At 51.4% G+C, this 27931-nt stretch overlaps 9 protein-coding genes across 9 annotated transcripts; 3 read left to right on the top strand and 6 right to left on the bottom strand.

The window, feature by feature from the left end:
• Positions 1-3497: 3497 nt before the first annotated feature.
• T310_5190 (Calcineurin binding protein) lies at positions 3498-4415 on the top strand (the record flags this gene model as incomplete). The annotated part of the gene is made up of 1 exon (XM_013471933.1): positions 3498-4415. One exon carries the CDS (start codon positions 3498-3500, stop codon positions 4413-4415), a length of 918 nt encoding a protein of 305 aa, XP_013327387.1.
• A 746-nt stretch (positions 4416-5161) lies between these two features.
• T310_5189 (Arginyl-tRNA--protein transferase 1) lies at positions 5162-8041 on the bottom strand (the record flags this gene model as incomplete). Its single annotated transcript, XM_013471932.1, has 9 exons — positions 5162-5287; positions 5361-5791; positions 5854-5951; positions 6009-6242; positions 6303-6464; positions 6550-6672; positions 6730-6792; positions 7128-7591; positions 7661-8041. 9 exons carry the CDS (start codon positions 8039-8041, stop codon positions 5162-5164), a joined length of 2082 nt encoding a protein of 693 aa, XP_013327386.1.
• Positions 8042-10732: 2691 nt separating this feature from the next.
• On the top strand, positions 10733-11392 carry T310_5188 (uncharacterized protein; the record flags this gene model as incomplete). Its single annotated transcript, XM_013471931.1, has 2 exons — positions 10733-10781; positions 10965-11392. 2 exons carry the CDS (start codon positions 10733-10735, stop codon positions 11390-11392), a joined length of 477 nt encoding a protein of 158 aa, XP_013327385.1.
• A 1358-nt stretch (positions 11393-12750) lies between these two features.
• On the top strand, positions 12751-13914 carry T310_5187 (DNA-directed RNA polymerase; the record flags this gene model as incomplete). Its single annotated transcript, XM_013471930.1, has 3 exons — positions 12751-12804; positions 12877-13445; positions 13518-13914. 3 exons carry the CDS (start codon positions 12751-12753, stop codon positions 13912-13914), a joined length of 1020 nt encoding a protein of 339 aa, XP_013327384.1.
• A 1090-nt stretch (positions 13915-15004) lies between these two features.
• T310_5186 (uncharacterized protein) lies at positions 15005-16950 on the bottom strand (the record flags this gene model as incomplete). Its single annotated transcript, XM_013471929.1, has 2 exons — positions 15005-16335; positions 16389-16950. 2 exons carry the CDS (start codon positions 16948-16950, stop codon positions 15005-15007), a joined length of 1893 nt encoding a protein of 630 aa, XP_013327383.1.
• A 1651-nt stretch (positions 16951-18601) lies between these two features.
• On the bottom strand, positions 18602-19220 carry T310_5185 (uncharacterized protein; the record flags this gene model as incomplete). The annotated part of the gene is made up of 4 exons (XM_013471928.1): positions 18602-18626; positions 18692-18786; positions 18849-19007; positions 19065-19220. 4 exons carry the CDS (start codon positions 19218-19220, stop codon positions 18602-18604), a joined length of 435 nt encoding a protein of 144 aa, XP_013327382.1.
• Positions 19221-20870: 1650 nt separating this feature from the next.
• On the bottom strand, positions 20871-21836 carry T310_5184 (uncharacterized protein; the record flags this gene model as incomplete). The annotated part of the gene is made up of 2 exons (XM_013471927.1): positions 20871-21302; positions 21405-21836. The coding sequence occupies 2 exons, from the start codon at positions 21834-21836 to the stop codon at positions 20871-20873; spliced, it is 864 nt and encodes a 287-aa protein (XP_013327381.1).
• A 574-nt stretch (positions 21837-22410) lies between these two features.
• On the bottom strand, positions 22411-23684 carry T310_5183 (uncharacterized protein; the record flags this gene model as incomplete). Its single annotated transcript, XM_013471926.1, has 2 exons — positions 22411-23028; positions 23118-23684. 2 exons carry the CDS (start codon positions 23682-23684, stop codon positions 22411-22413), a joined length of 1185 nt encoding a protein of 394 aa, XP_013327380.1.
• A 1348-nt stretch (positions 23685-25032) lies between these two features.
• On the bottom strand, positions 25033-27931 carry T310_5182 (Non-specific serine/threonine protein kinase; the record flags this gene model as incomplete). The annotated part of the gene is made up of 4 exons (XM_013471925.1): positions 25033-26493; positions 26554-27297; positions 27356-27539; positions 27726-27931. Coding segments are annotated over 4 exons (2595 nt in total), but the record flags the coding sequence as incomplete, so codon positions are not given.

The following is a 27931-nucleotide window of genomic DNA, read 5'->3' as shown; positions in this document are numbered from 1 at the left end:
AGGGATGAGGCGCGATCTCATGTACAGAAGGCAGGCGATAAAATCCAGATGAAAAGTGTTGTGTACAGACTGAGAAAGCCCTTTGAGTACCTGTCTACCTGATCATTGCCGAATCCTTTGGGGGAACTGGACACATATGGGTCCCTTACTTGGGTTGACAAGGTCAACTGCTGCCCATTGTCTCCATCGCTGATTGTTGAGACCATGGGGGTTGGAACTTATGGGCCTGGCAGTTACGGAGGGTTGCCATCTCATCTGTTTTTTTCAGGCCGCTTGTGAAGCTGGCCCGGGTTTGCCCGGATTATTATTCGTCATTTTTTCGACAACAGCAACGACAGGGAAAGAACGAAAAGAAAAGAGCCGTGCGCAATAAGCCACACGTGGCCATTCTGCATTTTGCGCGGACTAGACTGCAGTTACTTCTTGCAGGCTTGCACGCAGTCGGTGACCGGGGCCAGGGTATAATAACCTTATTATAGTGGTCCTTAATTCGCCATTATCATCGTCACCATCAGCATCATCATTAACCTCTAGCAGCTAATGCACTGACCGGTACGCTTAGGGCTTTTCTACCTGCCCTGCTCCTTTAGTTACAGACGGAAGACCGTCTGCTATCTGATCGATCAACAGATGGGTTATGCTCTGTCAATACTCCGTCCGTGTCCTGGTCCGGACGTTTGGAATAAGGAAGAGAAATTCACCTAGCATGAGTCGCTGGCATGATGAAGCCATCTGATGAGAATGTATTATTAACCTTTCAACTTCCAGAATGTGATAGAGAAGCGCCTACGCCGCACTCAACTAGGGCTACAGTGTAACATTCCTGCCGCCGTTGTGCTTCCAGACAAATTCATCGTCTAGACGACTTGCCTGTCTCAGTCCAGATCAGAACCGGACTACCAGTGATACAGACAGGTTTGATGCTTCATACTCGAAATTTTTCGACAACAGACAGCAACCGCGGTGTGTGTTGGAAAATTAAGAGATTTTACCCATGGTCACGAGGCTACTCCCAGCCAGCAGTTGCTGCATGAATCTGAAGAGATCTCATTCTCAGCCCATTCAAGACGAGGATTGTAGATCCTCGCATGGCATCATGATCAACGAGGTCACATGGATCATCCGGATTCTACATTCTGGGTGGCTGTTGGACAGCTTTACGGTGATATTCTTGATAGGAGCTCTGCAGCCACACGCAGATCATGATATCTGATACAGATCACATATGTCCTGCAAGTTTCTTAACTTGTTATACATCCTGATTCTGGAAGGAGTTGGGTTCAAGAGGATTTTCTAGAAACTCGCTGCAGAATTGGCAACATGGAAGAACCTCTGCCAGTATACGCAAACCATATTTATCACTGCTAACAATGAAAGATAGAAACCTATCCCTATATCTGCTCTGAGACACTTAAATATGACTGAACAGCCTCCAGGTCTCAGTTTGAAACCCCAGCTATCCAGTCTCGACAAAGGGTTCAAAGTTGACTTGCGATTGCAGCCTAGCGATCATTGACCACGCGTATTATCATCAGGTGAACTCTGGATCAGATGGTGTCAAAGACCTAAAAGTCTTCTTCATAGGATTGAACTCTTTCTCCTAGTCGACCCAAACCCCTTCATTCAAGTCCCTACATTTGGAAGTTGATATGGACAAGGACAATATCTCTAGAGTGGTGGCTTTGATCTGCGCGTATGCGAGATTTTCCTGATATCACTCGACGAGGCATGATGAAGAGACTCATCAAGACGGCGTGTGGTGATGACCCAACTTGGCCAATGTCGATTGATCGGAATGCCGTTGGCCATTTGATCCTGGTCATATCGTAGATGCATCCATCATGCGAGATTCAATCTATCTGCCTGGTCTGACTGACCACGTCCGATTAACTAATCCGAGACAGAATCAGGTTCGATAGGCTCATAACCTGCCGACGGGATACGATGAAGAAGCTGGACTTGCTTTGGCATACCTAGGACTATAGGTAAGACATAACTAACCAGACTAACTAAAAGACGATGGGTTTATTGAGAATCAGAATCATGAGAATCAGGGCTGCCTACGGTCTACATCCTACAGGTGTTGATCTGATCTGATCTGATATGATTCCATCTCGTTGATGTCTCAGATAAATAACTAATTGCGCATTTGCAGTCTTCACAGGTGTGTTGGCTATGCCGTTACCAGCCAGTTTCTACCAGGCAGACAAATTATTACGCCTCCAGTAGTTTACTCGTAGTGAACTGAGACTGAATTCTAGAATTTAGATATCCTCGTTCATATCTCATTCTTCCTCCAAGGAAGGCAGTAGTATAGAATTATCGGTATCAGTGTAGGACAAGAACATCCCTCGATAAAAATTAAACCAGGAGCACTGTTACTATTGTAACAATCTCCCCATTTGACTGTCTTTCAGTCACGACAGAGGTTTTCCCAGTGTACAGGATTCTATAGATGAAAAAGTAAGAGACAATGACACCACTCGCGAGAATTGAATTCAGAACCTGTTCGATCGTATCGAACGGCGTTGTTGTGCTGGCACGATTGCCTGGGTGTTGATTCGAGCAAGAAGAAGGATCGAGATCAAGAACTGGGTTGTTATCATGTAGGTTTGTTTTTAATGCCATCGTGATTGATGAACTCGAAGTCAGTCTATGACTCTTGGTTGAGGAATTTATCTCGTGCGGAAAAACGGATGCTTTCGTTCTTGTCCAGATGATGTCTTTCTTTCTCTCTTATGAAATGGCGCAGGCCACGCACTGACAGGCCGCTTCGTAAGATGAGGTAATTGTTAATAATGGCACTGCTCTCGAAATTGGCTGTGCCTGTTGCTGGTGACCAGATCAGGTACAGTAAGAAATAAGGTACACGTATACGTAACTATCCGGGAGGCTGGTTTCTCCTCCACAGACTATTCCGTCGCTCAAGTGGAGAACGTTCCTGCGTCCTGGGAAATAGTACGTACTGCATTCGTGGCTTTGCGGCATTTTTTAAACAAGAAACGTCCTTGCCAAGCTGCGCCAATAGCCAGGCGCAGCAAGGAGGATTATACGATTTCCAGCTTCGGTAATTAAATGTCCGCACGTGTGGAGAGTGCTGCGGGCGGAGAAAGAAGGCTTGCTGCTGCGCCGCACCGTAAACGGAACAGGCGCATTTAATCCTCGTGGGATTGCCACATGAGTAAGCTGTATATATAGGGACTGGTTCTTGTTTTTTTCCTCCTGCCAGCAAAAAAAGACAAGTTGCAGAATTACCCAGAAACCTCGTCTTGCAGGACTTGTGTCCAGCTCTGCCGTTCCAGAGCTTTCTCTTACTTCTGCCTCCTTTCTCCACCTGCAGTTGGATGTCTTATCGATCCCACACATCTCTGTGCGGTCGGGATCACCCCTGTTCGCATTGACAGCGGCAGAGATTTCCATTTCTTCAGCCTATTTGAACTCATTCTAGCAGCCAGAGATTCCTTCTCGGAATCATATCAGTCGCAAGACCTTGCACCATGGCGACAGAAGCCACCTCATCACCTCCGCCCGCCGCCTCTACTACACCATCCAGTCGCTCCTCCTCCTCTCGCTCCTCGTCGCGACCCTCGCTCTCTCTCGATCTGTCCAACCTGCCGCCGCTCTCACAGCCCTCTCCGCCCTCGAATACACTCCTGATCACCGATCTACATGACCTCTTCCTCTTCCAACCATCATCGCTCGCCTCGATCCGGGCCCAGATCACCGCCGTCGCCCCGCTGAACTCCTTCTCTCCCCTGCCTTCTCTCCGCCGAATCGTCTGCTCCTTCCTCTCGACTGACGACGCCATCCGCGTCCGGCAGCACCTCGAGGCAGAGGGCCTCATAGACCGGAAGAACGTGCGGGCCCGCATCTACTTTGGCGAGCCCACCCCGATCGAGAGCACGGAGGAGGCGCGCCGACGGAAGCTGTTGGAGGCGCCTCATGCTCAGAAGCTCTTCTTCATCAGCCCGCCACCCAGCCCGCCGCAAGGCTGGGTGTCGCGACCCGAGGATCCGCCGAACAAGGAGGTGCACGCCAGCGACCTGGCCGAAGCGCTGGCCAGGCTACGCACAGAGCAGCAAGGCATTGCGACGGACAACGCGACGGCGTCAAACGACCCAGCATCGCCAGTCTCCGTCTCCTCGTCTGACGGCGCGCACCCCCAGGTCGCGAGGACAGGCAGCTGGCCCGTCTCCGGGTCAGGACAGCGCAGCCGCAGCAGCACCATCATCTACCACCCGTCCGACCACGGCAGCAGTCCCAACTTGCCCGCCGTCATGGTCGAAGACACCAGTGCTGGCGATGGCGACGACGACGATCTCGACGTTGATATGAGCAGCCCTGTCGACTCGTTCCCTCCTCAGCGGAAGAAACTCATTCGCACGGCCCGTCCTCCAGTGGAGCTGATGGAGTAGGAGTAGACGAGAGGGACACTATACCGAAGAACAAAAAAAACGATACGACAAGCAAGAACAAATAGATTTCTTGCTACGTTTTTTTCTCCTTCTCGTTCTTATCCGGTCCGCAGGTCGTCTGTTGCCTTTCTTGTCCGGCGGACATTTGAACGATCCGGGCCATTCATTCATTCGCTATCTAATAATAGATCTTTTTCTGGCTGCATTAGACAGGGGTCGTCATTTTACACGGATTTTGAGAACTGTTTCATTCGATTCGATTCGAGCGAGCGAGCAAGAAAGCAATTACACTGCATTTGCATTGCATAGGGCGTGTGCGGTGTTTGTTGTGGGAGAGTCATGGTCATGATCATGTTGGCGGCGTTCTTGAGCTGGTTAGGTAGAGCTTTGACTCGTTTTTCGGACACATATGGCTGGGGTTTGTTTTTCGTCATGTCTGTTTATGGTTACGAACGAATAACATGTACAAACATTTTTTTTAATATACAGCATACTTAATTTATTCAATTCGATTCGATTCGCTATTACATTTTTATTATTTTCTTGAACTGTATTAACGAACGAAATCAGAATATGGTAATAACCACAATGATTAATTGATTGATTGCCCGATTGATTGATGTAGATCGATTTAATCACTAACATCCAGAACCTGCGGCTGCGGCTTACTCACAAAGCTCTTTCTTAGTGAACTTGGCTGGTGAGCTGAAGCGTATATGCTGCCGGATCGACTGTCTCAATCCAAATCAATCGAACAGGACCACCGCCGTCTCCTTGACGAGATCCGGCCCCAGCATGGCGGCCAATTCTCCCACGATGCCCTTGACGGATTGTGGGTTTCGGATGTCCGCGTCTTCCCACCCGACAAGGTCCTGATGGGTCATAGATATTAGTGGGTTGTTCAAGGAATAATAGGCATAAGGGAAGGATCAGGAATCAACTTACGCTTGTGTGGATCAAAGTTCCCTGGACAAGGAGCAGCCAGTGGTCCAGGTCGAGCTTAGTCTCCACCTCTTCTGCAGTCATAACGCCCGGCATGCGGATTTCGAAAAGGGACAGCTCCTCCTCATTTACATCTTCCTCCATCGCATCACCCTTGCCGGTATCTTCCGCCGCTGCCGTGCCCTCTCCTTGGTTACCTTCCAAGGCAAGCTTTCGATCACGAGAAAGTGATACATATGGCCGCTCGTCCAATTTCTTCAACAGTTCGCCATCGAGTGGATCCCAGGTCAGGCTCTCCGGATCTGGTATAATTGGAATGGTTAGAATTTCCCTCTCTTGTGCAGTTCTGCACGGGAAGGCGTCCTCACCCAAGATGTACTGTGGTCTAAACTCGGCTTTGTACCGCATCTTTTGGCATGAATGGATATAGTATCCTATCCCGCGGTCAGAAAATCCCCTCCGGATGCCAGATCAATAGCAAACAGTCTCCTCATACCCATGTAATAATACTGGTAATTATTCTCAATGGCAAACGCGATTTCTCGTAACGCACTGAGTTTTCCGAATTCAAAATCACCAAACTCGGGATCGTAGCTACACAGCCTCATTGTCAGTTGCAGGAATATTCCATCGCTCGTGGTCCACACTTACTAGAGATAGACAGAGCTCACACCGTTCGGTAAGAGGTCCAAAACGCCAACCGCGATGAGTCTCCCATCCAAGCGATACAACTGGTGCCACGATCCCAGTCTCTTCTCATCAGAACCCTTTTCGGGCTTGTTCCGCTTCAAACCGGAGCAGAGGAACCGCTTGAAGTCGTTATTTTTCCATTTATCTGCGGGTTCTCCGTGGATGGCTTCCTGATACTTAACGAAAACATCAAACCTGTGAATTGCGATCAACAAAGGCGGACGATATCAGCAGGCTGGACAGTGGCGAACGTACTTCCGCTGGGAGATGGAATCGTCTTCTATTATGACCTCAAACTTGTGCGCCGGTTCGATAGCCCGCTTGGTCTTGGGGTCGACGGGCCTTTTCAAGTTCACGTATTCGGCCTCGTGGACCGCGGTGAGGAGGTCAAAGTTCTGTTTCCGGTGCCTTTTCTCCCTGCACGTCGTGATTCCAATAAGCAACGTGGTGCCTTGAAAGGGATCGAGGTCTAGCTGCAAACGAATCAAAAAGGACCACTTACTCTCTACTCTTGGGACATAGCTCCGCCAATTTCCGGATATATTCGGGGCCCAGGACATATCTGTTCCACCGATTGATCGCTTTTCGCTGGTCTCGTCTAGGCTTGAAGGCTGAGGCTTCCAGCCTACGACGCGGTTAGATGTGCAACCGACATGTCAGACTAGAAGCAGCAGAACCGTACCTCATCGTATAGTGTGGACAGCATGACCGTTGCAGGTTCTGCTTGTAATACAAGGTACCCGATCTGACCCAACGGTTAATTTAACCAAAATATTAAGACGGATTTCGGTACAAGGAAGAAGCACCTTCTCCAACCACGATTGATCAGGTCCTCATAATGCTCTGGACGGACATGGACAGAGCTCGTATAGTACGCAGCAGCTGTCAGGAAGAGAGGTTAGAGCAGAGTTGATGATTGGTGGACAGGGGATCGCAATCCCAAATAGGTTAAGCGGGGCCCGTCGCGATGGGACGGCCGTGACGACGGATTTCGAGATGATGTTCTGCACGCAGAAGGCAGTGCACGAAGGATCGTATCGAAGGGGGTAACCGGTAGAAAGGAGTCGATCAGATACTCACTTCCATTCTCGGATTTGCAGTAGCCACATTGATTCCGTTGGTAACCTGTAGAGATCGCCGAACGTCATTAGCTCTGCAGGGCGCATCCCCAAGTGCGTGCTTTGCAGGAAAAGACCAGAAATGACAAGGTTCCAGCAAGAAGGCGATAGACGCTCTGTCAAATGGAAAATAAACACCCATAAGTCGATGCTGGAAACCACGAGATGGGAAGGGTCGGGCACGCCCGAGAGGGGGTCAGCAGAGCGGGGAGGGAGGGGCAGATCGGATGGCAGCGGGCAAGGTTGATGAGGAAGGAGGGGCTGCGGTGCCTGCTCGACACGACGCTGCCAGCAGCTACTGGCCTGCAGCGCCGACCGGGGAGCCCGCACTGCCTGGGAGCCAGTGAAGCTGGCACGAGGCACGGGAGGCCCCTCCGACTGGCCGGTCAAGGCAGAAGAATCCAGAGGCAAGAAAAACCCTCTTACCTAGGGGTCGAAAGAGCGACAGCTTCCTCGCCGTCTTGCGGTCAATGATGGTAGTCATCCTCGACGTACGACAAGATCTGCTCCGGGTGCAGGGGTGGTGGCGAGAGAAGAAGAAATCAGCTCGAGAGACCGGTCACAAGAAGCGGGCGGGAAGACTGTGCTCGGTGCAGTCTTGATCCGAAGAGCGAGGGCGGTGCTGAAGGGACGATTTGATGGAATAGCAGCCTTGGAGGCAGGTTCCGCGACTGGAGCAAGAAAGAGCAGGCAGAGTCGATCGCAGACGCTGGTCGCTGGCCGGGTGGTTGTGCTGGGCGAGGGAGAAGGAAGTTTGGCAATACTATTAAAATCACGGGAGCACATATAATTGCTGGGAAGCCTGGGGCATGTCCCCCTGCCGGTCAGACTTAAAAAGGAAAGCTCGTAAGAAAGTCGCCTTGCTACGAAGAACATCTTGATGCTTCTAGAAGAACAAGCCATATGAGAGACAACAGCGCTATCAACCAATGCCCGCAGCATGCAAAACACCCCTTCTCCCCCCTACGAGGGCCGGCTGTGCTGTTGGGTACGCCTGGCTCCGCCCACAGTGCTCCTGGCAGCATCGAGCCAGGTACAGACCTCCTCTTGTCCATCCCCTGGGACCTGTCCTCACTAAAGTGATCTGGCAGGATATTTTAACCACTTTGGTTTAGTATCTTCCAGAGCGTCCGATGTGGTTTTGATATGTCTCCAGCTATCTAGTGGTGCAGTACGGTAGTTAGTAGGACGGGACGGGACCCGTCAAAGGATGCACCTCGGCAGAAGTAACCCGGTAGCCCGTGTCCACGATCGATCTAACTTGCTGCAAGCAAGCCATGCAAGCCCCATCTGGATGGACTGTACGGAGCAGAGCACGAGTGACAGACGTGATTAACAGCGCCCAAAGCGATCGCAGATGCCCCGGCCCGCGTCAGGGCGTCGATCACCCCAGGCTCCATTAATCAGAGTGTTACCAAAGACAATCCATAGCAACAAAAAAACCTTGAATTGTGAAGACGAATACGGGAGCGGCTAGCGTTCCCAGTGAACCAGTTGCCTCTCCATTTGTGGTAGCCGTGATTGGCCGTGGATTCGACAACGCAGCAAAACGGTCACGACTCGGCATGAGTCTGTCCTTCAGTTACAGTCAAGGAACAAGCATCGATCCTCGAACTTGGCCGACTGTTCTTGTTAATACGTAAATACCAAGGGAGGTGGTGGGCGATCCACATTCCAGCCATCTCCGATCTGTGACGTAACAATGTCCCCTCTCCACGAGATTCCAGATAACTGGCGTAGGTAGTACGGGGAGATAGATTCTTTAAAGTTGAAGACATTATTGTGTTGTTCTTGCCAAATAAGAATTGTAATGACTTCGTTTGTGATTGGCGTAGGGTCAACGACTACAGAGCGACTGTCACTGGGCTCATCTAGACGATCTTTGTTCCCCGCCACAATGCATCTGTTGTTGGTCCTAGGTACCTAATAGTTGTGTTGCTTGCATTTACTTTGCCGGCGGTCCAGTCAAGGGCCATGCTGCTTGCAGGACAGAGCAAGATAGAGTCGGTTTGGAAGAACTCTGTCTGGTGGGAGAAGTGGGCCAATGCCTCCGTGTCGGTTTCAGAGGCAAGTGGCCTTAGGTACCGTCCATTGTATCGACTACCTAATAGTCATTCTTAATAGTCATTGCCGGCCGGCAACGGCGCGCGAACCAAGGGCTTGTCGTGGGCGCGCTTTCCACCATCCGATCAGATCTGGCTGAATAGAACGAGAATCGCTCGGAAGGAACTGTTACCTGGGTCCAGTGTGTGGTCCCCGCTGTACCGCACCTGGTGGAAGCGAGAAGGCGGCCGACACCATCCGGATCACTGTCTAGGTCGCATGTAGTATGGACTGTACTGTGCTCTGGCCAGCTGGCTTTTTTTGCTCTTCCATACTGTCATTGCCTGCATTGTTGCCTGTCTTTGCCGAAGGAAACTCGGCGCTTGAGGCGGGTAGAAAGGACATAAAATCGGAGAAAAGGGCTACCCCCGGGATGGAGACAAGCAGCCACTGAGCTGTCAATCGAGAGATCTGTGTGGAAGCCCCTCACCGACCAAGAGACTGGGAGATTGCAGGAATAGTCGGCGGCGACGGCGAAGGGCACGAGGAGCCTGGGGCGGCTCCACTGGCCGTGCTGGAGGACTGTGGTTGAGCGTCGTTCAAGGCCGCAAAAGGACCACACGCGAAAGGGCAAGCAGAGGGCAGAAAAGAAAAATAACACACTGGAAAGCAGGCGCGTTACGGTCTCGATACGGCATCGCCCACCGCCGGTTTGGCGATGATTCCAGGCTGCCGGAAGCGGACCCGGCCTCGGGGCTGCGGCGACGTGACCGTACGCTTACACGGGCTGTGGCCAGCAGCAAGAGCCAGCGAGAGCGCTTTCCAGCGTGCGCCGCTCCGCCAGCGCTGGGACGGAGGCTCTGGAGGCTGCTTGGGGACGTAGGAGAGAGAGCAGCCTCAGTATTGTTCCCGGCGTCAGCGCCCACAAACTTCCTGCCGGACCGCGCCGTCATATACCAAGCTCTCTGATCCTCCCCCTCCCCCCACGTAATTCTTTCTTCCTATTTTTCTTCCCTCCTCCTCCTACTCTGTCTCCTAATATTTCCCGTTAAGATGCGTCCCTCAACCCCGGCCTTACCTATCGGGTCCCCGTCCATTGCGGGACTGAACGGGAAGACCTAGTCCCTTCTTTGTCCTCAGTCAGCAAAGTCCCTTGGTTTTTTTTCCCCCCCAACACCGCTCGACCGCCTCCCTGGGCGTCCGCCTTCCGCCCACTGCTGGCTGGGACCCCGGACTCATCATTTTTCGAGCCCCCTTTCTCGCCCTCGAGATTGTGCCACTCGAGGGGCTGGTCTTCTGTGCCCCCTGCAAGCTCTTTTCTCTCCGTTTTAGGCTCCGACGCAGCCCATTGAGTCGTGTCGAGAGCTGCGGCTGTGACGTCTGTCCTGGAAACCAGGTGGTTCATTCTTTTACCTTCGACCCTTCCGACCGCTGCCAGAACAATCTCTGTCATCAAAATATTGCTCTGATTCCAATTCCGATCCCCTGGACCAGGCAGCTGTTGGCGAAGTTCTTCGATTCAAGATGGCACAAAGTCGTTCTATGGAATCCCGCACTGGCAGGACAAATCAAAGTGAGTCTTGATCTTGACCCCAGCAGGCACGTGTCAACCGTTTCTCCCCCCTCGACCATGCAAAATGTCACATTCCACTTGCATGCATCGGCCGTTTCCTGGTCCCATTTCTCGGTTTCTCTTTGCTAAATGAAAAAAATCGGATTGTTTGGATCGACGCTGACCATTTTCGCACCTGCACAGGATATGGCGCTAAAGGAGAGAGACTCGTGGCTGGCGTTGTGCCGCTGTCTGCCGATAAAACTAAAGTCTTGATGATACAATCTGCTGGGCCTGGAGGCTGGGTGCTCCCAAAAGGAGGTTGGGAGACCGATGAGGAAACAGCTCAGCAGGCAGCCTGCCGGGAGGCATGGGAAGAAGCTGGAGTCATCTGCACCGTCCAGAAAGATCTGGGAACCATACCAGACATGCGCCCCCCAGCGCTGGTCACGGCGCAAGCGCCCAAGGCCTCTTATCAGTTCTTTGAGGTCATTGTGGAGCGCGAAGAACCTCAGTGGCCTGAGATGCACAAGCGAAAACGACAATGGGTCACTTACGCACAAGCAGCGTCCGCGCTGGTCAGTCGCCCTGAGCTGTTAGAAGCCTTAAATCGCAGCTCTTTGAAACGATAGTTGTCACGGATACCTGTGGGTTGCACATTGGCAGTTCTCAGAGGCCACAAATTTCCTTCCTAGTTTATTCCGTGATCTTTGCATTATGACGCGATATGACCCAGCATGCAAAAAAAGTTGTTTCCTTTTTTTTTTGTCGTCCTCAGCTTCCTCATTTCCCAGGGTGGTGCAGCTTGCTTTTCTGTTTTCGGCCACTGGTTTTGCATCTCATCATGCTCGATGCCTTGATAATCTTATCGGATGGCTCTGCGCTCGATCATATGTCTTGATTTCAGCATAGATCCCTTACACCGGTCGTGGTAGAGGGTTAGAGATACCGATGGCTTTCGGCATGAAAAACATTGCACGGGATGGATGGGAGGTGATGGCGGGAGTTATGCGCTAGATGCCTAGTTGATTTCAAGGGGCATCGGGTATGTTCACAGGCTTTTGATTCAGAAGCTGTCAGATTTGATTGCTCTCCCGGTCTAAGTCCGAGAGTCTGTTGAAAGAGAAATGTTAGCTTGTGAATACTGCTTCTGTTATTGAAAGGATCTTTCTCTATTGCTGAGTTCATGGTGGAGGAGGTTAGCGCTCGATACGAGCTTGAATTGCGCATATCGGACCACGACTGTTCAATACACATCATCTTGCATAGTGCCACGTGCAACTGGAAGTCCAAAGTCGCCTCGTTCTCTCGGTCCTCTTATGCCCTAGCTCTTACCATTACCGATGCTTCGATGAAATGCAATACCGCATTTGCATCCTTCAGCGTTCTGTACCAGTACTGTACATTCAACTCCAAAGAAAATGCATCAGCCAGCATTCGCGATTTGGATTCTTTTCCAATCCAGAGCTTTACGGAAGGAAATCAATGGGAACAAGCATGCTTATTGTGTAGGTTGTATTGTCCAGATTGAGCTTGGCCATGAAGCTAGGTATCGTGTAATAAATAAATATATATATATACCATTTTTTTCCCCCTTTCGTTAATTTCTCGTAAATACCTTACTGTAAGATCTTGCTTCTGAAATATTAGAAGTTATCTTCACTTGAACAGATCTCATTAGTGGCTCAAAGAAAAGAGAGTCGTCCAAATCGGGTAAAGCGTGCCGCGGCGGAATCTCAGGCGGGAGAGTACCTTCAAAGACCGATCGATCGGTCCATCGAGGCAAGCATTATTGTTGGAACTGCTGCGCCCTCCACTTCTGCACGTCTGCCAGCTACAACTTGAAGGATAGATCTGGTATCAGAAAAAAGAAAGCGATTTCATCTATCCTTCATTTTTGTACATGAGCCAGACGTGATACTCCTGCTGTGAACGGAAGGAGAACAGCTACCGTGCTGCTCCCTTCTCATCACCCTTCTACTCAATCAAAATGGATTACGAGATGGATATCGAGCCCGCGGGGCCCCAGGTTACTGTTCGCGAGGTACGATGATCTCTTTCACCTGTTATTTCCTGTTTGAGTCCTCACTGACCCTTTGCCACTCGCTCGCTCTAGGCCGAACCATATCGCGTCGACTTTAAACTCAGCAATGTCGACCTCTCCTTTGCGAATGCCCTGCGACGGACGATGCTCGCGGAGGTGCCCACGCTCGCGATCGATGTGGTCGAGATCGAGAAGAACACCTCGGTGATACCGGACGAGTTCCTCGCGCACCGGCTGGGCCTGATCCCGCTCAACTCCAAGAACTGCGACCAGGACATGGAATACGCGCGCGACTGCACCTGCGACACCCACTGCGCCCGGTGCAGCGTCACGCTGACCCTGCATGCGCGCTGCTCCGGGGACGAGGTCATGAAAGTGTACTCCCGCGACCTGGTCGTCACGGGCGAGCGGGCAAACGAATGGGTCGGCAACCCGGTCATCACGGATCCTGAGGGCAAGGGGCCTCTCATCTGCAAGCTCCGGCGCGGCCAGGAGCTGAAGCTTACGTGCATCGCGAAGAAGGGGATTGCCAAGGAGCATGCCAAGTGGGCGCCCACGGCGGCAGTAGGCTTCGAGTACGATCCGCACAACAACCTGCGCCATGTCGACTACTGGTATGAGGAGGATCCGGCCAAGGAATGGTGAGTGCAGACAAACATAGTCCATTACTATCCTTATCTGATCTTTATACTCATGGATCGTATATATTCCAGGCCTATCTCAGAAAACGGAAAATGGGAGACACCCAACCCACCGGACCAACCCTTCGACTACGACGCGCAACCGAGCAACTTCTACCTCGACGTCGAGAGCGTTGGGAACCTCGAGCCGGACGCGATCATCCAGCAAGCGATCTACGTCCTGCAGACGAAGCTGGCCGTGGTCATCGACTCGCTCAACAACCCGGACGGACACGAGGGCGCGAACGGCATGGCCGAGGACGAAGACATGGTAGGCGGCGCGGTGCGCAGTCCAGACGCATACGAACCGCCCGAAGGCATCGACGGAGGCGGCTTCACGGCATACGGAGCGAACGGGGGCCGCAGTGCCTGGGGCGGCGGTACAACTCCGTACGGCACGACGCCATACGGACAAAATTATGGATACTAGAGATGCCAGAAGGGGAATGGAGTGGAGTGGAGCTATTATTCTCCCACTTTCCTCTTTTTTTTTTCACTGTGTGTTATTCTATTCTACGTATTGCTGGGAGCAAGCATCTAAACCGGAGTTAATTTGTTTTTGGCAGGCAAGCAGGGAACGCGAACCAAACAAGAAATGAAAAGAAATATCTGCCTAGTTATTATCCTTTTTTTTTCATGTATGTAAAGTATTATTAATTGGGCAGGCGCATTGGAGGAATGAATGAATGAAATTTCTTTTCTTTTCTGTACTTCAATGTAGGTTGATACCTTTTACTAGAAGGGAATCAGGCTTTTTTTTAATTAATTTCGTTTATTTATTTATTTCTTTCTTTATTTAAAGATTTAAATTAGAATAAAGACTTCTGAAGGGAGGGTAAAAAATAAGAAAAAAATAAAGATATTTTGGTACCCCTTTGTAACTCCGTCCTGAACTGAACCTCAGAGATATGAGAGAGAGATAGATACTGTAGATAGATAGCATGATCAGGAGGACCATGCGCACGACGCCCATGAACAGGACATGACTGGGACGAAAAGGTAAGAAAGTATGAAAAAAAGTAATAGATTAGAAGCCAGACGAGACAGGAAATATAATAATAGCCCCAACCAAATCCAAATCCTCTGTCAAAGTCAAAAACGTAAACGTGGAAATACCTAGACACATAGTGGATGATGATGATGCAATGCAATTTCATGCAATGCAATGCAAACAAACAAACAATCAATCAATCAATCGATGCACACTCCTTGAGCTCCTGGATATGAGATGATATTGATATGATTTGTTTGCCTGCATCCATCCACCCACCCTGATCCTATTTAATAAGCCTTATCCTGATTGAACTCCGGGAACATTGAGAATAAATACCAACCATCCAAAGGAAAATAGTAAAGAAAAATAAAGAAAAAAGAAAAAAAATTCCCTCCGGAAGAAAGTACTGTACTGTACCTGTCTAGAGAAGAGCGGATGTATGTACGGACTGGCCTGACTGGGCGGACTGGGTATAATGACTATAGCAAGACTGACAAGAGGCAGTAAAAAACTGAGAAGGGGGAAGTCACCCCTCTCCCTCACTCATGGATTCCTCCGGCCCGATGCTGAGCGTCGTGCTGCCAGGAATACTCGTCCGGCTGCCCGCTCCATACACCATCTCCATCAGCTTCGCTTTCTGCTTCTCGCGCACTCCGCGAAGGTACTCGTATGCGCTGTCGATGCCCCTGATCTGTCCTTCGACTACGGCTTCCACGGGGCTGAGCATGCGCCCGCTGCCGCTGCTGCCGTCGACCATGCCGACAAAACTGACCGAGTCGTTCCGCCGCACAAGAGGACTCACCAGTTTCCGTCGCAGTGTCTCCAAGTTGACCTTCAGCGTGAGCAGCCGGCCCCGGTGGTCCATGAGAAGGTGCTTGTTGGCAACCGTCCGGCTGCGCACGCTGGCGAGAAGACGTCGGTTCTTCTCGTACTTGCGGACCAAGGCCGCGTCGGGGCCCAGAACCCGCGTCCACAGTGAACTCAGCATCTCGCCCTCTGCCCGCTCCTGCGCATCCGATTCACGAACGACTGTCCGCTGAAGATTGAGGAACTGCCGGTCAATGGACTCGAAGAGCGCAAAAAGCGCCGTCGAGTGGGAGAGCTCGCTATTGATCGACTCTTCCAGCACGTTGAGGAACTCGGTAAATGTCCGGGTCAGGGTGGCACGCGTACGTTGCGCAGAGGTCGGACCCAGGATGGCCGTGACTATCGTGCCCAAGGTGGTCGTTGTGCTGGTGAGGTCACTGCCCCCGTCGGAATCTTCACCCCCAGCGGAATCGAACCGCTCGAGAGAGGCCAGTGACGATATCATAGTGTGCAAGTTGTCGATCATAATCGAGGGCAGGCTGCTGGGAGGCTGATTGGTTAACGTCTGAAGCTCCCGTTTGGCCCAGTCCATCACTAGCAGAATCGAATCGACATCGGCATCGACATTGGCAAAGAAGCGGGTCAGCTCGAGAGAGAGCGTCTTTAACGATTCGGAGAGCTCGTCCAGTTGGCTCACGATGATGGGCGCACTCGTCATATTCGATCCCCGGAGCGATTCGCCCAAGTCCCAAACCGCAACGCCCGTCTCTTGCAGTGTGCCGATCTGTTTCACACCGTTTTCCGAGTAGTGAATCAGCGGCTCGAAAGAACGAGCAAAGCTGGACAGCTTTACGAGGTCCGGAACCGCCTGCGGTACCGGCGGGAGGAGAAGCGCGCGCATCAGCGCAATTGACCCCAATAAGACTACGATCGAGATTATGGTATTGGATTTGGTCCTCGTCATGCTGTCAAACTTGGATCGCAGATAGTTGAAGAAGGCGACAAATGGTTCGCGATGCTGAACTTCGGCGCGCAAGGCGAAACGTATGTCTTGCAGAGATTGTCAGTAACCCCCAACCTAGACAAAGGACTTGATGGCTTACAGTTATTCAGATTAGTTGGCTGGGATTCCACAGTGCTCTCATTGTCCTCGCGGCGGTTGTTCCCGCCGCCACCGCCGCCTTTGCGAGGCGGATCTGGGCTGACCGACCGTCCTTTCAGCGGCGAGTCTCCCCCGGGAGGAAGAGGTGTATTTGCTGCCAACGTGATATCGGGAAGGCCTGCAGTGTTGTAACCCGTTCCCACTGGCAGCGGAGCCTCTGGCGCATCTTCATATTGTGGACTGGGTTCTCGCGACCGCGATGGACTGTGTTGCAAGGTCGGTTTCAGCTCCAGTCGATCCCGGTCTTCCTTGCGCTCGTATGGCTGATGGCGATACCACCCGCTCCCGGGCACATAGTCGTGGCTCCGGAGCCCTGGCGGCGACCACGGCTCCGTCGGTTCGTCGTCCATGTCGTTGTCCGACTCCTCCGACCGGAATCCGGAGTGTTGTGAGGGAAGATCGAGGAGGGGCGAGCGGCGAGTGTTGCTGTTGGCCGCAAAGTCCTCCAGCGAGGCGGAGAGAGAGGGGTGATCGTCGAACATATTATCTATATCGTCGTCCATGGCTGCTGATGGTGGTGCGCGCCGTTGTTTACCTTTACAAATACAACTCTCGACGTAGATCTAGAGATGTTGTTAAGCAAAGAGTCGAGACGGGCGTCAAAGAGATATCGATCTCCCTCGAATGGGGGTGCGCGGAGAAGGTGGGACAGCGAACAGCAGCGGAGGGTACGTCAATGCAGCAGCCACTTGATCCGCCGCCCCGGCTAGACACAGGCTGGACGAGCGCGACTAGTTGAGCACCAAAGCGACAAAGAAGGCCAAGAGTAGCAGCAGTGCATAGATAGACGATTCCAGATCAGCACAAGATGCCTGACGTCGCACAGCTGCCTTAGCAGGTCTGTTCAGATGGGTGATGGTGGAGGTTCCCAACTCGTTTGTCCCAAGTCACTGTGAGGAACCCAAGATAGTTAGATAGGCCGTATGCAGGACGAATTAGCGCTGGAGAAAGATAGGATGGAAGGGCAGACAGGCAGGTCGGTTGGTGGCGACGGCGTTCTGGCTATTGACCCCTCGTCGGATCGTCCCTCGCAGGCCAACTTGCGGCCCTGGGAAGGGAGAAGCCGTCCAGGTGTCAACCAAGGGCATGGCTGAGCCAATCCCTGGGGCGATCGGCCGTCTGAGGTCGCGAGAAACAGAGACCTGCAGGCAAGGGCCGTGCTGGAGGCTGTCTGGTGCCTGTACAGAGAAGGCCGTGGCAGACTGCCTGCGTCAGAGGCAGAGCGCGCGATGGTGGCTGGTCCAATCAGGAGGAGGAGTCCGGCCAGCCTTCACCGCCAACCAACCGCTGCTCGCTCGCCCGGCAAATTCCCCAGACCAAGATCGCCATCGCGAACAATGGGAGGAGGGTTCCTGCGGAAAATTGCCATGCGAGATTTGGACCTGCATGGTATCAGTCGAGGACGGCGTACAGTCAGCGGCTGCTGATATCATCGCTGAGTTTGTCTCTCGGAACGGGACGTTCTCCAGAACCGCAATGAGCCACAGCTGGAATCCCCGCAGACGATCCGATCATCGCCTGATCATCTGACGCTGTCTCTTCTGGGGCTAGCCTCAATGCTCCACGGTATGCCGAATGCGATCGATCTACGACGGCAGGTCGGTTTTCCTGCCGATGCAAGCGGTAAGATCAGTTTCACCTAGTTTCAACAGACAGCAGACGGGCATGACGCACCTACACGGCAGTATCCTACTGTCTGTGGCTATCTCCGGACGGAATAGCAACCCGAGGAGTAAAAAAAAAATTACCTCCTAAATCGAGACGAGTAGGACAAATTTTGAGAGGAGAATAAAACGTTCCATTCATTACATATCTAGTCGCCCTGGCTGCCCAAAGCCCGCATGCAGAAGACCGACACTCCAGTAACAAAGGAAATCGCAAGACAAAGGAACCAAAGCGGCTTGGCTAAAAAAAATGTACAGGGCGAATAGAAGAGTCTATGTCAATTCATCTCTTTTTTTGTCTCACCGGAATTCCCGCTAAAGCACAAAATCCCAGATCTATTGCATGTATGGGGTAATCATGTATTGTTACAGGCCCCCTCCCTCGCCCGTCTTGCATCGCCGTAAACATGCATGACGAATCTGGCGCGAGAAACGGCGGCCAGGACGTCGAGGAAGATGGCAATGAGAAAAGGTCAAGTGAAGTCGCTGTTTAGGCGGTCGCCTCCTTCAGATAGCTGTAAAAAGGAGAGATAGGTTAGTTTCGTCATATAAAATCGCTCCGAAAGAGACAGGAACGTACGTGATCAGGTCGTTGCGGTCCTTGGCCTTCTTCAAACCACCGAAAGCCATCTTGGTACCGGGAATGTACTTCTTGGGGTTCTCGAGGTACTCGAACTATACGCGCTTGTGGTCAGCTTGTGGAATCTCCTCGTTCGGAAGCTTGCGGAATGGCATACCAGAGTGTTCTCATCCCAGGTGAGGCCAGCAGCCTTGTTGGCATCGGTGTAGGAGTAACCCTCGACGGAACCAGTCTTACGACCAAACAGGCCGTGCAGGTTCGGACCGGTCTTGTTGGAGCCACCAGCCTCGACGGTGTGGCACTGAGCGCAACGAGTCTGAAACCCAGTCAATATCTCCAGGCATATTGAGAAGCCGAGGACGGTATTGCTTACCTTGAACAGGTTGGCACCCTTGCTGGCGTCACCTGGGGAAGCAAGCTTGTCAGCCTTCTGATTTTTGGCATTGGGCTTGTTGGCCTGTTCAAGGGACTCTAGCATGGCTTCGCGATCCTCGATCGCATAGAGCATGCAGACGATCTCCATAGCCATCGTGATTGGTTTTACAGTGGTAGGCTGTGGGGGAACTGCGCAAGATGATCAAGGCCACGCGTGGAGGAGAGATCTTGTAGATGGCGAGCCTGACTGTAAGACGCGAACACCAAGGGGTACAGAGAATTCAGTGCCTGCTGCCCAGTATTCATAGATCTCACACACCCCATTTCACTCATCTCCTCTGCTGTGACCATGATTCACTGCGTTGTCCAACCGCCTGAGAAGTCCTTCGGGGGCCCGGCAAAAAAAAAAGCGCAAGATCAGGCTTACCTGGAGCGAAGCTCTCCTTGCCCATTGTGAATGTGGATATGAGAGTAGAACTCTATAAAATACAGACGTCTATAGACAAGACAACAACAAGCAAAAGTCCCAAAAGTAATATACAGGACCAATTGATGGATGGGATAATGGAATATTGCCAGCTGGCAGAAGAAAGACGAAGAGGCAAGATTTTCTGCGGCCCGCGAGAATTTGTAGTCTCCGGGCGAGATGACCGCAGCGGCGGCCCTCCACCAATCAGCGTGCAGGTGATTTCAGCGCTGGCCACGGGGCAACGGGCGCAACCGGAACAGCTGCGAGGCGTCGGTCGCCTCCCTCGCCGGTGCCGTAATGATGATGCTGCAAACGACCAAGGGTATAAGATGGCTACTCTTTCGTGTCTTTGTTGCTCTACTTTATAAAAATAAACGAGGAAGAAAAGATGAATGCTCTTGTACACAATTCCCCATATCCCTTCTCTTCTGCCTCGCTATCGAGGCTAATGGAGAAAGATTCCGCCTCCCAGCACTATCACGGTATTCCAAGGCGGTATCGCATAAATAACTATGGAGTACAAATAGATCTGTACGATCCAGGGCAGAGAAGAAAGTAGTAACAGTAATAGTAGAAGGATTGGTCTTTCTCAATATATCTGGAATATACTGTAGAACAGACGAGTCATCAGGTGACATACATCACTGTCTTGCAAATACGCGGCTCCTGATTTGCTCGCCGGAGAATTTTTTTCCCCTTCTCGTCCGGTGTCCGTCTGTCCGTCTGGCCTGCGTTTCAGAAGACTCGGATCCGGCGGTTTTCCCGTACCAACGAAAGCCCTCGAGATATGTCTGTAGCCCGGCGGGCCGAACCGGTTCAAGAATGTATGTGCTCACATACCTAGGTATGTAGGTATCTAGGCGCACACCTAAAGGATAAGATAGATAGATAGATAACAGATTTGTAGTAATTAATTAATTATGATACAGACGTTTAAATTACTAGCTTTTTGCGTTTGCTAATAGTACATACCTAGCTTGGTAAAATAATTAAAGTTGAAGGTTACATAATCGCGCAGGACGAGTGGACCATGGACTTGGACAGAGGAATGATGATGATGCCGAACTCAAAATACCTACTCGAGGAATCTGTCTGTATAGTCCTCGATATGTCTGTCTGCATCTGCTCATGTTGCAGGCTCCTGCTCCAGATGAGAAGATAGAAATGAGAAGGAAACTCTTTTTTTAAGACAAGCAAGAACAAAAGGATAGGGAGGAATATTCTACTGATCTACAAGTTGCAATCAATAGAACTGCATGAGGCCTATCATCAAGATAAGTAGAGTAAAAAAAAAACGAGGTTCATATGTTATACATATACTTCAAAGCCAACAAGCTACCATATTCCAAGCCACTTTTTCACTGGCCTCTTCCTGCCCTCGAAATCCCGGTACACATTCTCGCCCGCAGCAGCAGCCTCTTGAGAGTCACTCTCCTGAGGCGACCGATCCGCGCCAGGCGCAATAGGTGACTGATCATCTACCATCGGCGTCGGGCCGTCTCGAGCACCTGCCTGGTCTGGTTCTTCTAGTCCGTGGGCGATACGGTACTGCCGCCGCTTCTCAGCGTCCGCGATGCGCTGATGCCGCTTTTCTCGCGTCAATCGCGACATATGTTCGACGTGCATCCTGTAGACCGTCAAGGCCTGGGAAATTGTGTCGATGGGGTGGGTGAGCAGTCCGGACCACGGTGGGAGCAGATGGGCGAACGGAGACGTGCGTTTGAAGTTATCCGTGAAGGTAAATGTTGCCAGGGAGGTGAGCACGCCCTGCAGTTTTTCCACCCGTTAAAAAGATATTCTCCATAAACCAAGAGACATGGTGATTGCAAATGTAGTATACATCGTGAAAAAAAAAAGAAGGGAACATACCATAGCAATCCACACATGAATCCACCGCGACGTCAAGAACTTATGCATAACCGTCCCCTCGGGCGGGAACATGTTCGGATACCGTTTCTTCTTCATTTCTTCCTTTTCCTTTTCCGACAGAGGCGGACCAGGGTAATTGTACGGCGCTGCATCAACGAGCTTGCCATTGCGAGTCGGTATCACCCGTCGCGCCGGGTGGGAAGGAGGACGGAATTTGTCAGGCTGGGCCAGGACGCGCGGTTTTCCTTCCTCTGGTGATGATGATGACTTTCTCCATGATGAGGACGTGAATGCGCGTCGTCCTACTACTTCCCGTGCGGATGATGTTCCTCGACCAGGACCAGCATGTACCGTAGCTGCGGCGTAGCGCAGGGTATGCTGTGAGATGCCCCGTGGAAGGAGGAATTGAGGGATTGACACTGTCGAAGTCATCGCTAGCGTTTTTCTCCTTCCTTTCACCTTTCGTTTTGGCAGACCTCTTCACTCCTTACCACACATGTGGTAATAGTTCCTGGGGAATTTAGCTGCATCAACTGCGCTGCGGAGACAAAACGATTTTCTTCAGAGCGGGACCTGCGGAGGAAGCACGACGCTCACGTGATCTCACATATAGCATGAGTTACGAATGTATCAATCCATTCCTATGGCATTCAACGATAGGAAAGTATTTATATCCTAATAGCCTCCATTTAATTGTTTTTTTTTTCTATTATAGCCGGAATCTGAGTAATCAGTTAGAAGTACTGTACATCGCCTGCACTAATGGGGATAGCCCAGCTAAAACAACACTCCCCGAGTGTTCAATTCAATTCAATCCTGCATGATTTCAATTCCACAGTGAGTCAACATATTAGGGACTCACTCGCGGTGACGCCGCTTTCTCTGGAACGCATTATCTGTCTGAGGAAGCGCATCAAGACGCAGACCTGGTTTCACCTCGGCGCAAGCGGACCAGCTGAGACGCTGCGACTAAGGAAGGAGACGATAGGATGACTTGATGCCGTATTCAGCCCACTTCAACGCTTTCTAGGCCCTCCATGACTTCGTCGCCAACGCCGCCCTTCTCGAGAACCATCTTTACCATCCTCGAGATCAGGCTTCGCTTCACCCCACCTCTTCGTGGCCTCCAGACGCCCGGTACTTCCTCTTCACCAGTAGATGGACCGGCACCGAGCGCCTCTTCCGCCGCATTAGTAGAACCTAATGTGGCTGCGTTCTCAGAATCTGGAACTCCGGGTTGTGTCAGACGGGATGGGGGATCGATTGTGCGAATAGAAAGGAGTTTGAGGCCATCCCCGTCGTCTTCTCGACCAATGGAAACTGCAAGAACCGCGTCTGCGACTGCGATCTCTTCCCTGCTCGGGTCAAAGATGATATTGTTTCCGGCGGAAATAACAAGTAGCGTTACCGGAGGACGGGCCTGCTGGGGATGAGATACTGAAGCCGGAATTTTCTTGTTGGAGCGCGGGTAAAGATATTCCGCCTGGGCCCAGTCGTCCTCGAAGAATGGATCTTCCTCACCCTGAGATTTGAGTTTTGGTAGCTTTGTGGAGAGCAGCGCGAGATGGGTGGTGAGGGAAAGCAGAGGTAGAGGATAGGAAAGCGGCGGAGATAAGAGAAGGATCTGCGAGGATATATATCAGCGGCGTTCTGGACTCGTAGTAGAAAAAGGAAAAAGGCGAGGGATGTGGTGAAAAGGAAGTAAATGCATACATCAATGTAAAGTCTCCAATGCCACCTGCGATTGATGACCAATCTCCTTTTTAGACCTCCAACCATCCCTTTGTCACCATCACTTCCCGCTCCAGAAGACGATCCTACGAGCGACTCTCTCATCATCTCCGACAAGAACACCGGCAAAGCATCGTCGTCCCGAAAGCCTGGGATCTCAATCGACATCTGTACCCACGAGCTCTGTCCGGCCGCCGCATGAGATCCTTCCCGTCCTTCCCCGGCATCCTCGTCGCCGTATTCATCCGGTTGCTCCTGCTCCTGCAGCTGTCTAAGGTCGAGCGCATCCGTCGAAAGAACGGTCTTTTCCACCTCCGCTTTGACTCCCACAATGGCCTCCGTTCCGTCCGCGAAGCCGATGCGTGCGCTGCCATTGGCTCCTGGGAGAATGCCTGTTTCGGCAGTTAATGGCCGGAATTGCGTAGGAGAGCGTCCATCCGGTCGAATAGGGCCGTCCGGTAAAGAAAGTGAAGTGTAGAGGTATGAGAGCTCGGCGGGTGAGAAATGCGGGGTCTGTGACGCGGAGGAGGCTTGCTGGGCAGGTGCCATGATGAGAAGAGAACCGGTAGATCTCCCGACGGTTCGAATTCAAAGTCGATTGAATTCGACAAGATGAAAAAGCGTCGCGGTTTGCCTCCTCAGAGGTTCGTTCATACACGAGCAGCTTGCAGAACTTCTTGCTCAGAGAGCTTTGCGACGCAGCTTTATATGACGCTTTACCCTTTGTCAGAATCGTAACAGACACAGAAAGTAGATCGAAAAAACAGAAACACTACTGCATGGTGTAATCACAAACAATTAAGCATCCAAGGTTATCATTAAAACTGAAGGGTGTTCGTAGCTCCATTAACTAACTTGGCAATTCTTTCATTGCGGATTCGAATTCTCAGTCTCCACTCTGCATCGTCGGATTATCGTTCCTCCACTTGCGACCCGTATCAATTATCGGCCAAGATACAACACTCCATCTTGATACTCTCCTTAGGACTACAGACTTAATTTCTGATGGTACTTGAATGATTGAATGAATGACTGAATAGCTCTTTCATTGAATTATGTGCAGAGGCATATTATAAACGCCAAATAGACAACTATATTACAAGGGTATAAATAACAGGAAGACCAGATCAGCGCCTCTGGTCCTCCTGAATGCTCTGGAAACCAGCATCAGAGCGAGTGAGCGACGTAAAAAAAGAACTGCACGCCATCACCTCTGTTTGATATTTTCAAAACAGAGAAAAGATGGCGGGCCTTTTGATAGAAATGTACAAAGAAGTGAATGCAAAGGGGAACATGCAGTAAAGAGAGGACACAAGGAAACGATGGCACATATGCCGTCCGACTGGAGGTGATTGTAGGGAGTGTATGTGCAAAAACAAAGGAGCGAACGCCATGGACAGATGTTTCTCGCGTCTTGCGCGGTTGGGGGTAAAAAGGACAGATGGCAAAACCTGGTCTAGAGAACAATAAGGGGTATGAAGTCACAAAATCAGAATAAATAGACAACAAGAAGGGGCAAAACAAATAGATGATACATCTATAGATCGCTGTGGGGTATGAAGATAACGAAGAAGATGCAAGAAAGAAATCAACACCGGGCTACCCTTGCCCTACCCAGGTAATAAAAAAGTATAAAACACCGAAACCGCCGAAAATGATTAAAAAGAATAACAAAAAACGAAAATCCACCGTAACCCGTACGCCATTTTGGGTTTAACCACCCATGGATGTCCTCTGCTTTTTTTTTCCTTTTCAGCCATCCTCAACTATTAGCGGTAATGGGAGAAATCCTCGGAGGAGCGAGTCAAAGGAGATGGTTGGAAGGAGCCTTTGGAGGAAATGTTGAGTGCTGCATGGCTCATAGAAGATAAGCTCGTCACGTCAGGTCAAGCCGCCGCTACCTGTAGGTAGATCCAGTTGCGAGAATGCTCGCAGCGACTGAACTGGCCCATTCATTTTCCTCGTAAGGGGGAGTGGGCCACTGACAATTCAACTTTTCACCCTCAGTCTTCCCATCGCCGGCATTTGCGTGCCGTACGGGAGTCATCTCACTGTCACCGAAAGAGACGCCGTCGCGCTTGGCGGAAGGGGAAGGAGTAGGGTATGGGTTCGGTAGCGCATGACCCGAATCATTTGCCAACGTCGAACTGTCATCCTTGTACAGCGAGGACGTTGAATCCTCGTACCGCTGAGCAAGGCGTTTGGCAGCCGCGTTTGCAGAATGCAGCACCTCATCAAGAAGCTCGTCTTCCTCCTCAGGGGTCTCATACCGATGAACAGGATGAGTGGCCATCTGCATAGCTCGCCACGTCCGACTGGAGATTGGTCCATTGCCGGCAGCCATCGACGTTGGGCTCTCGGCTGTGGAGCGGATGGAGCCTTGAGGCATTGACTGCCGCTTAGGAGTATTGCTCGACGGAGAGGCAAGTTGGGCGGGAATATTCGCAGAGTCACTATCATACTTCACGTTCTGAAGAGCTTTATCCAAGTCGGAAAAACCGCTCGATTTGGAGTCCATGATGTTGACGGAGTCAAGGGCCAACGAGGATCGATTAGACCAGCCAGCGTTCGCTTCAATGTCATAATTGGCTCCTGCCGCTGCTGCCTGGTTGCGACCGGAAAGTCTGCGAGCCCGTTTCCGCAGATGCGAAAAGAAACTCTCCTTCTGCGTAGTCGACGAGTTCACCCCACCTCCTAGGCCGTTTAATGCCCTTTCCGCCTCCTGCCTGTGAAGATCCGCGTAGTGATTGCTGTTGGAGTTCACTGACAACTGACGACCGATCTTCTTGGTAGAGGCCTTACCAGCCTCATCCGGGTTCGTACCAGTGTTGTCGCTGTTGTGAGCCAGGCTGGAGTTTGCCTGCGCGGTAACAGCATTTGACAGGGGTGACACAGGTCGAATAGAAGGCAGAATGGGCATTGGAGCCCCGTTGGTCCAGGTTGCTCGCTTGTTCGTGACTGACCGGCCCTTCTGGGCTTGCACCTCGGGCGTGGTATTGTAAGACACCATGGGTGGCCGCGCTTGCTGGTCATTCTCAACAGCAGGAGCAGGGCTTTCTGATCTTCCGATAATCGATCTTCTGAACCAAGAAGATTTTGTAGACAATGCTGGAGAGTCGGTGGAATCCTTGGAGGGAGACTTGAAACTCTTTTCAGAGAGCTTCCGACCGAGCAGTCTCGAAGCTGACGACTTGGGTCTCAAAGGATCGACTGCATCAGCAAAGTACTCATGGTTCAAAGCCTGAGTGGTAGTCGGCCTGTTCTTGGGATCCCACATCAAGCACCACGTCACGAAGTTGCTCAAAGCCTGGGGCCACTGCGGTGGCGGCAAGATACTCTCCATGGAGTGAGGTGCCATCTTTTCACATCTGTTAGTACTCTTGTGGAAGATAACGTGTTTTTTTTTCCATGTACGTACCTTGGGGAAGGTGAAGCCCAATTTCTGGGCTAATCTATTGCCCTCGCGCCATTCACCACCACCGACTTTAGCACCGGACTTGTTGTACCAGTTTCCTGGACTGCCCATAATCTCGCAGATACGCCACACCTGATCCACTTCATTACCCCCAGGGAACAGCGGCTTCAATGTAGCGATTTCCACCGCCATGGCACCCACTGCCCACATATCGACGGGTGATGAGTACTCGCCGGCCCTGAGGAGGACCTCTGGGGCACGATACCATCGCGTCGACACATACGTGGTGTATGGCGACTTGGAATGGGTTTCTCGAGCAAGCCCGAAATCGGCAATCTTAACCGTGTAAGTAGGTGGCGTCGAAGGGGGTGTGACGAGATTGGAGTATCGACTGAACGCGGAATCGTTGGGTGCAGACGTGGAAACCAGGATATTTTCCGGCTTAATATCCCGGTGGAAGAAGTTATGAGCATGAATATGGTCCAATCCCGATAAGATCTGGTATAGTATGCTCTTCACATGTCTGCCCTCCAGATACTTGTGATCCCGTGCTTTCATCAATTGGTAGAGGTTGCCGTCCATGTACTCCATGCAGATGTGCAGCTTCTTGGTCAGGGGGTCCAGGAAGATGTCGAGAGCGGGAACCAAGTGAGGATGACTCGGCAGGGTCCGCAGGAAAATGACTTCTCGGAGCTCTAGACAAGAAGCGAAGGAGTCAAAAGTCTTCTTCATCGTCTTGATCGCGACCTGTGGTGGCCAAGTTAGCCTAGTGAAAGAGAACTACGACCCAAAAGGGTCATCGTACCATGGTTCCCCGGCGTGCTACGTTCGAGCCAGCGGTTCGGACTCGAGCGAGAGACACGCTCCCAAAGGATCCATCCCCGATTTCCTTCAACACCTCAAATCTATCTTCCAGGGTAGCCATGTTGTTCTGGGAGGAACCCCTGAGTGAATAATCGTGGGAGACCGTCATGGCTCTTGTCTTCTGCCTGCAGATAGAAACGAGAGTTTGGGGAAAGGCTACATTGCAGTCAGTTGGCTGCGTGAACAATTTCGATCCCCATTGATTGGATCTCTTACCGGAGAGAGGGTGGCGTCGAAGACGGTAGCTCTTGTCTCGTCTCGGGATTAAGAGTAATTCAGCAAGACGCGGTGCTCATTCTTCGGTAACGGACACGACGTTGGTGCTTGAGACGAGAGCAAGTGATTTGGAGTGGGTAAGATTAGGGGGTAGATGGATATTAGGTTGAAAGACGATTAGGAGATGATGATGATTAGGAGACGTGGTAGCGAGTGATGCAAAGCAGTATAGAATTAAAAGGGGGAAAGAGAGAGAGAGAGAGAGAGAGAAAGAAGAAGAGAGAGAGAGAAAGGAGAGACA

Source organism: Rasamsonia emersonii (genome assembly GCF_000968595.1).
Source record: "Rasamsonia emersonii CBS 393.64 chromosome Unknown ctg1118621760253, whole genome shotgun sequence".
In the NCBI taxonomy this organism is placed as follows: Eukaryota; Fungi; Ascomycota; class Eurotiomycetes; order Eurotiales; family Trichocomaceae; genus Rasamsonia; species Rasamsonia emersonii.
This window is presented reverse-complemented; position numbering and strand designations above follow the sequence as displayed.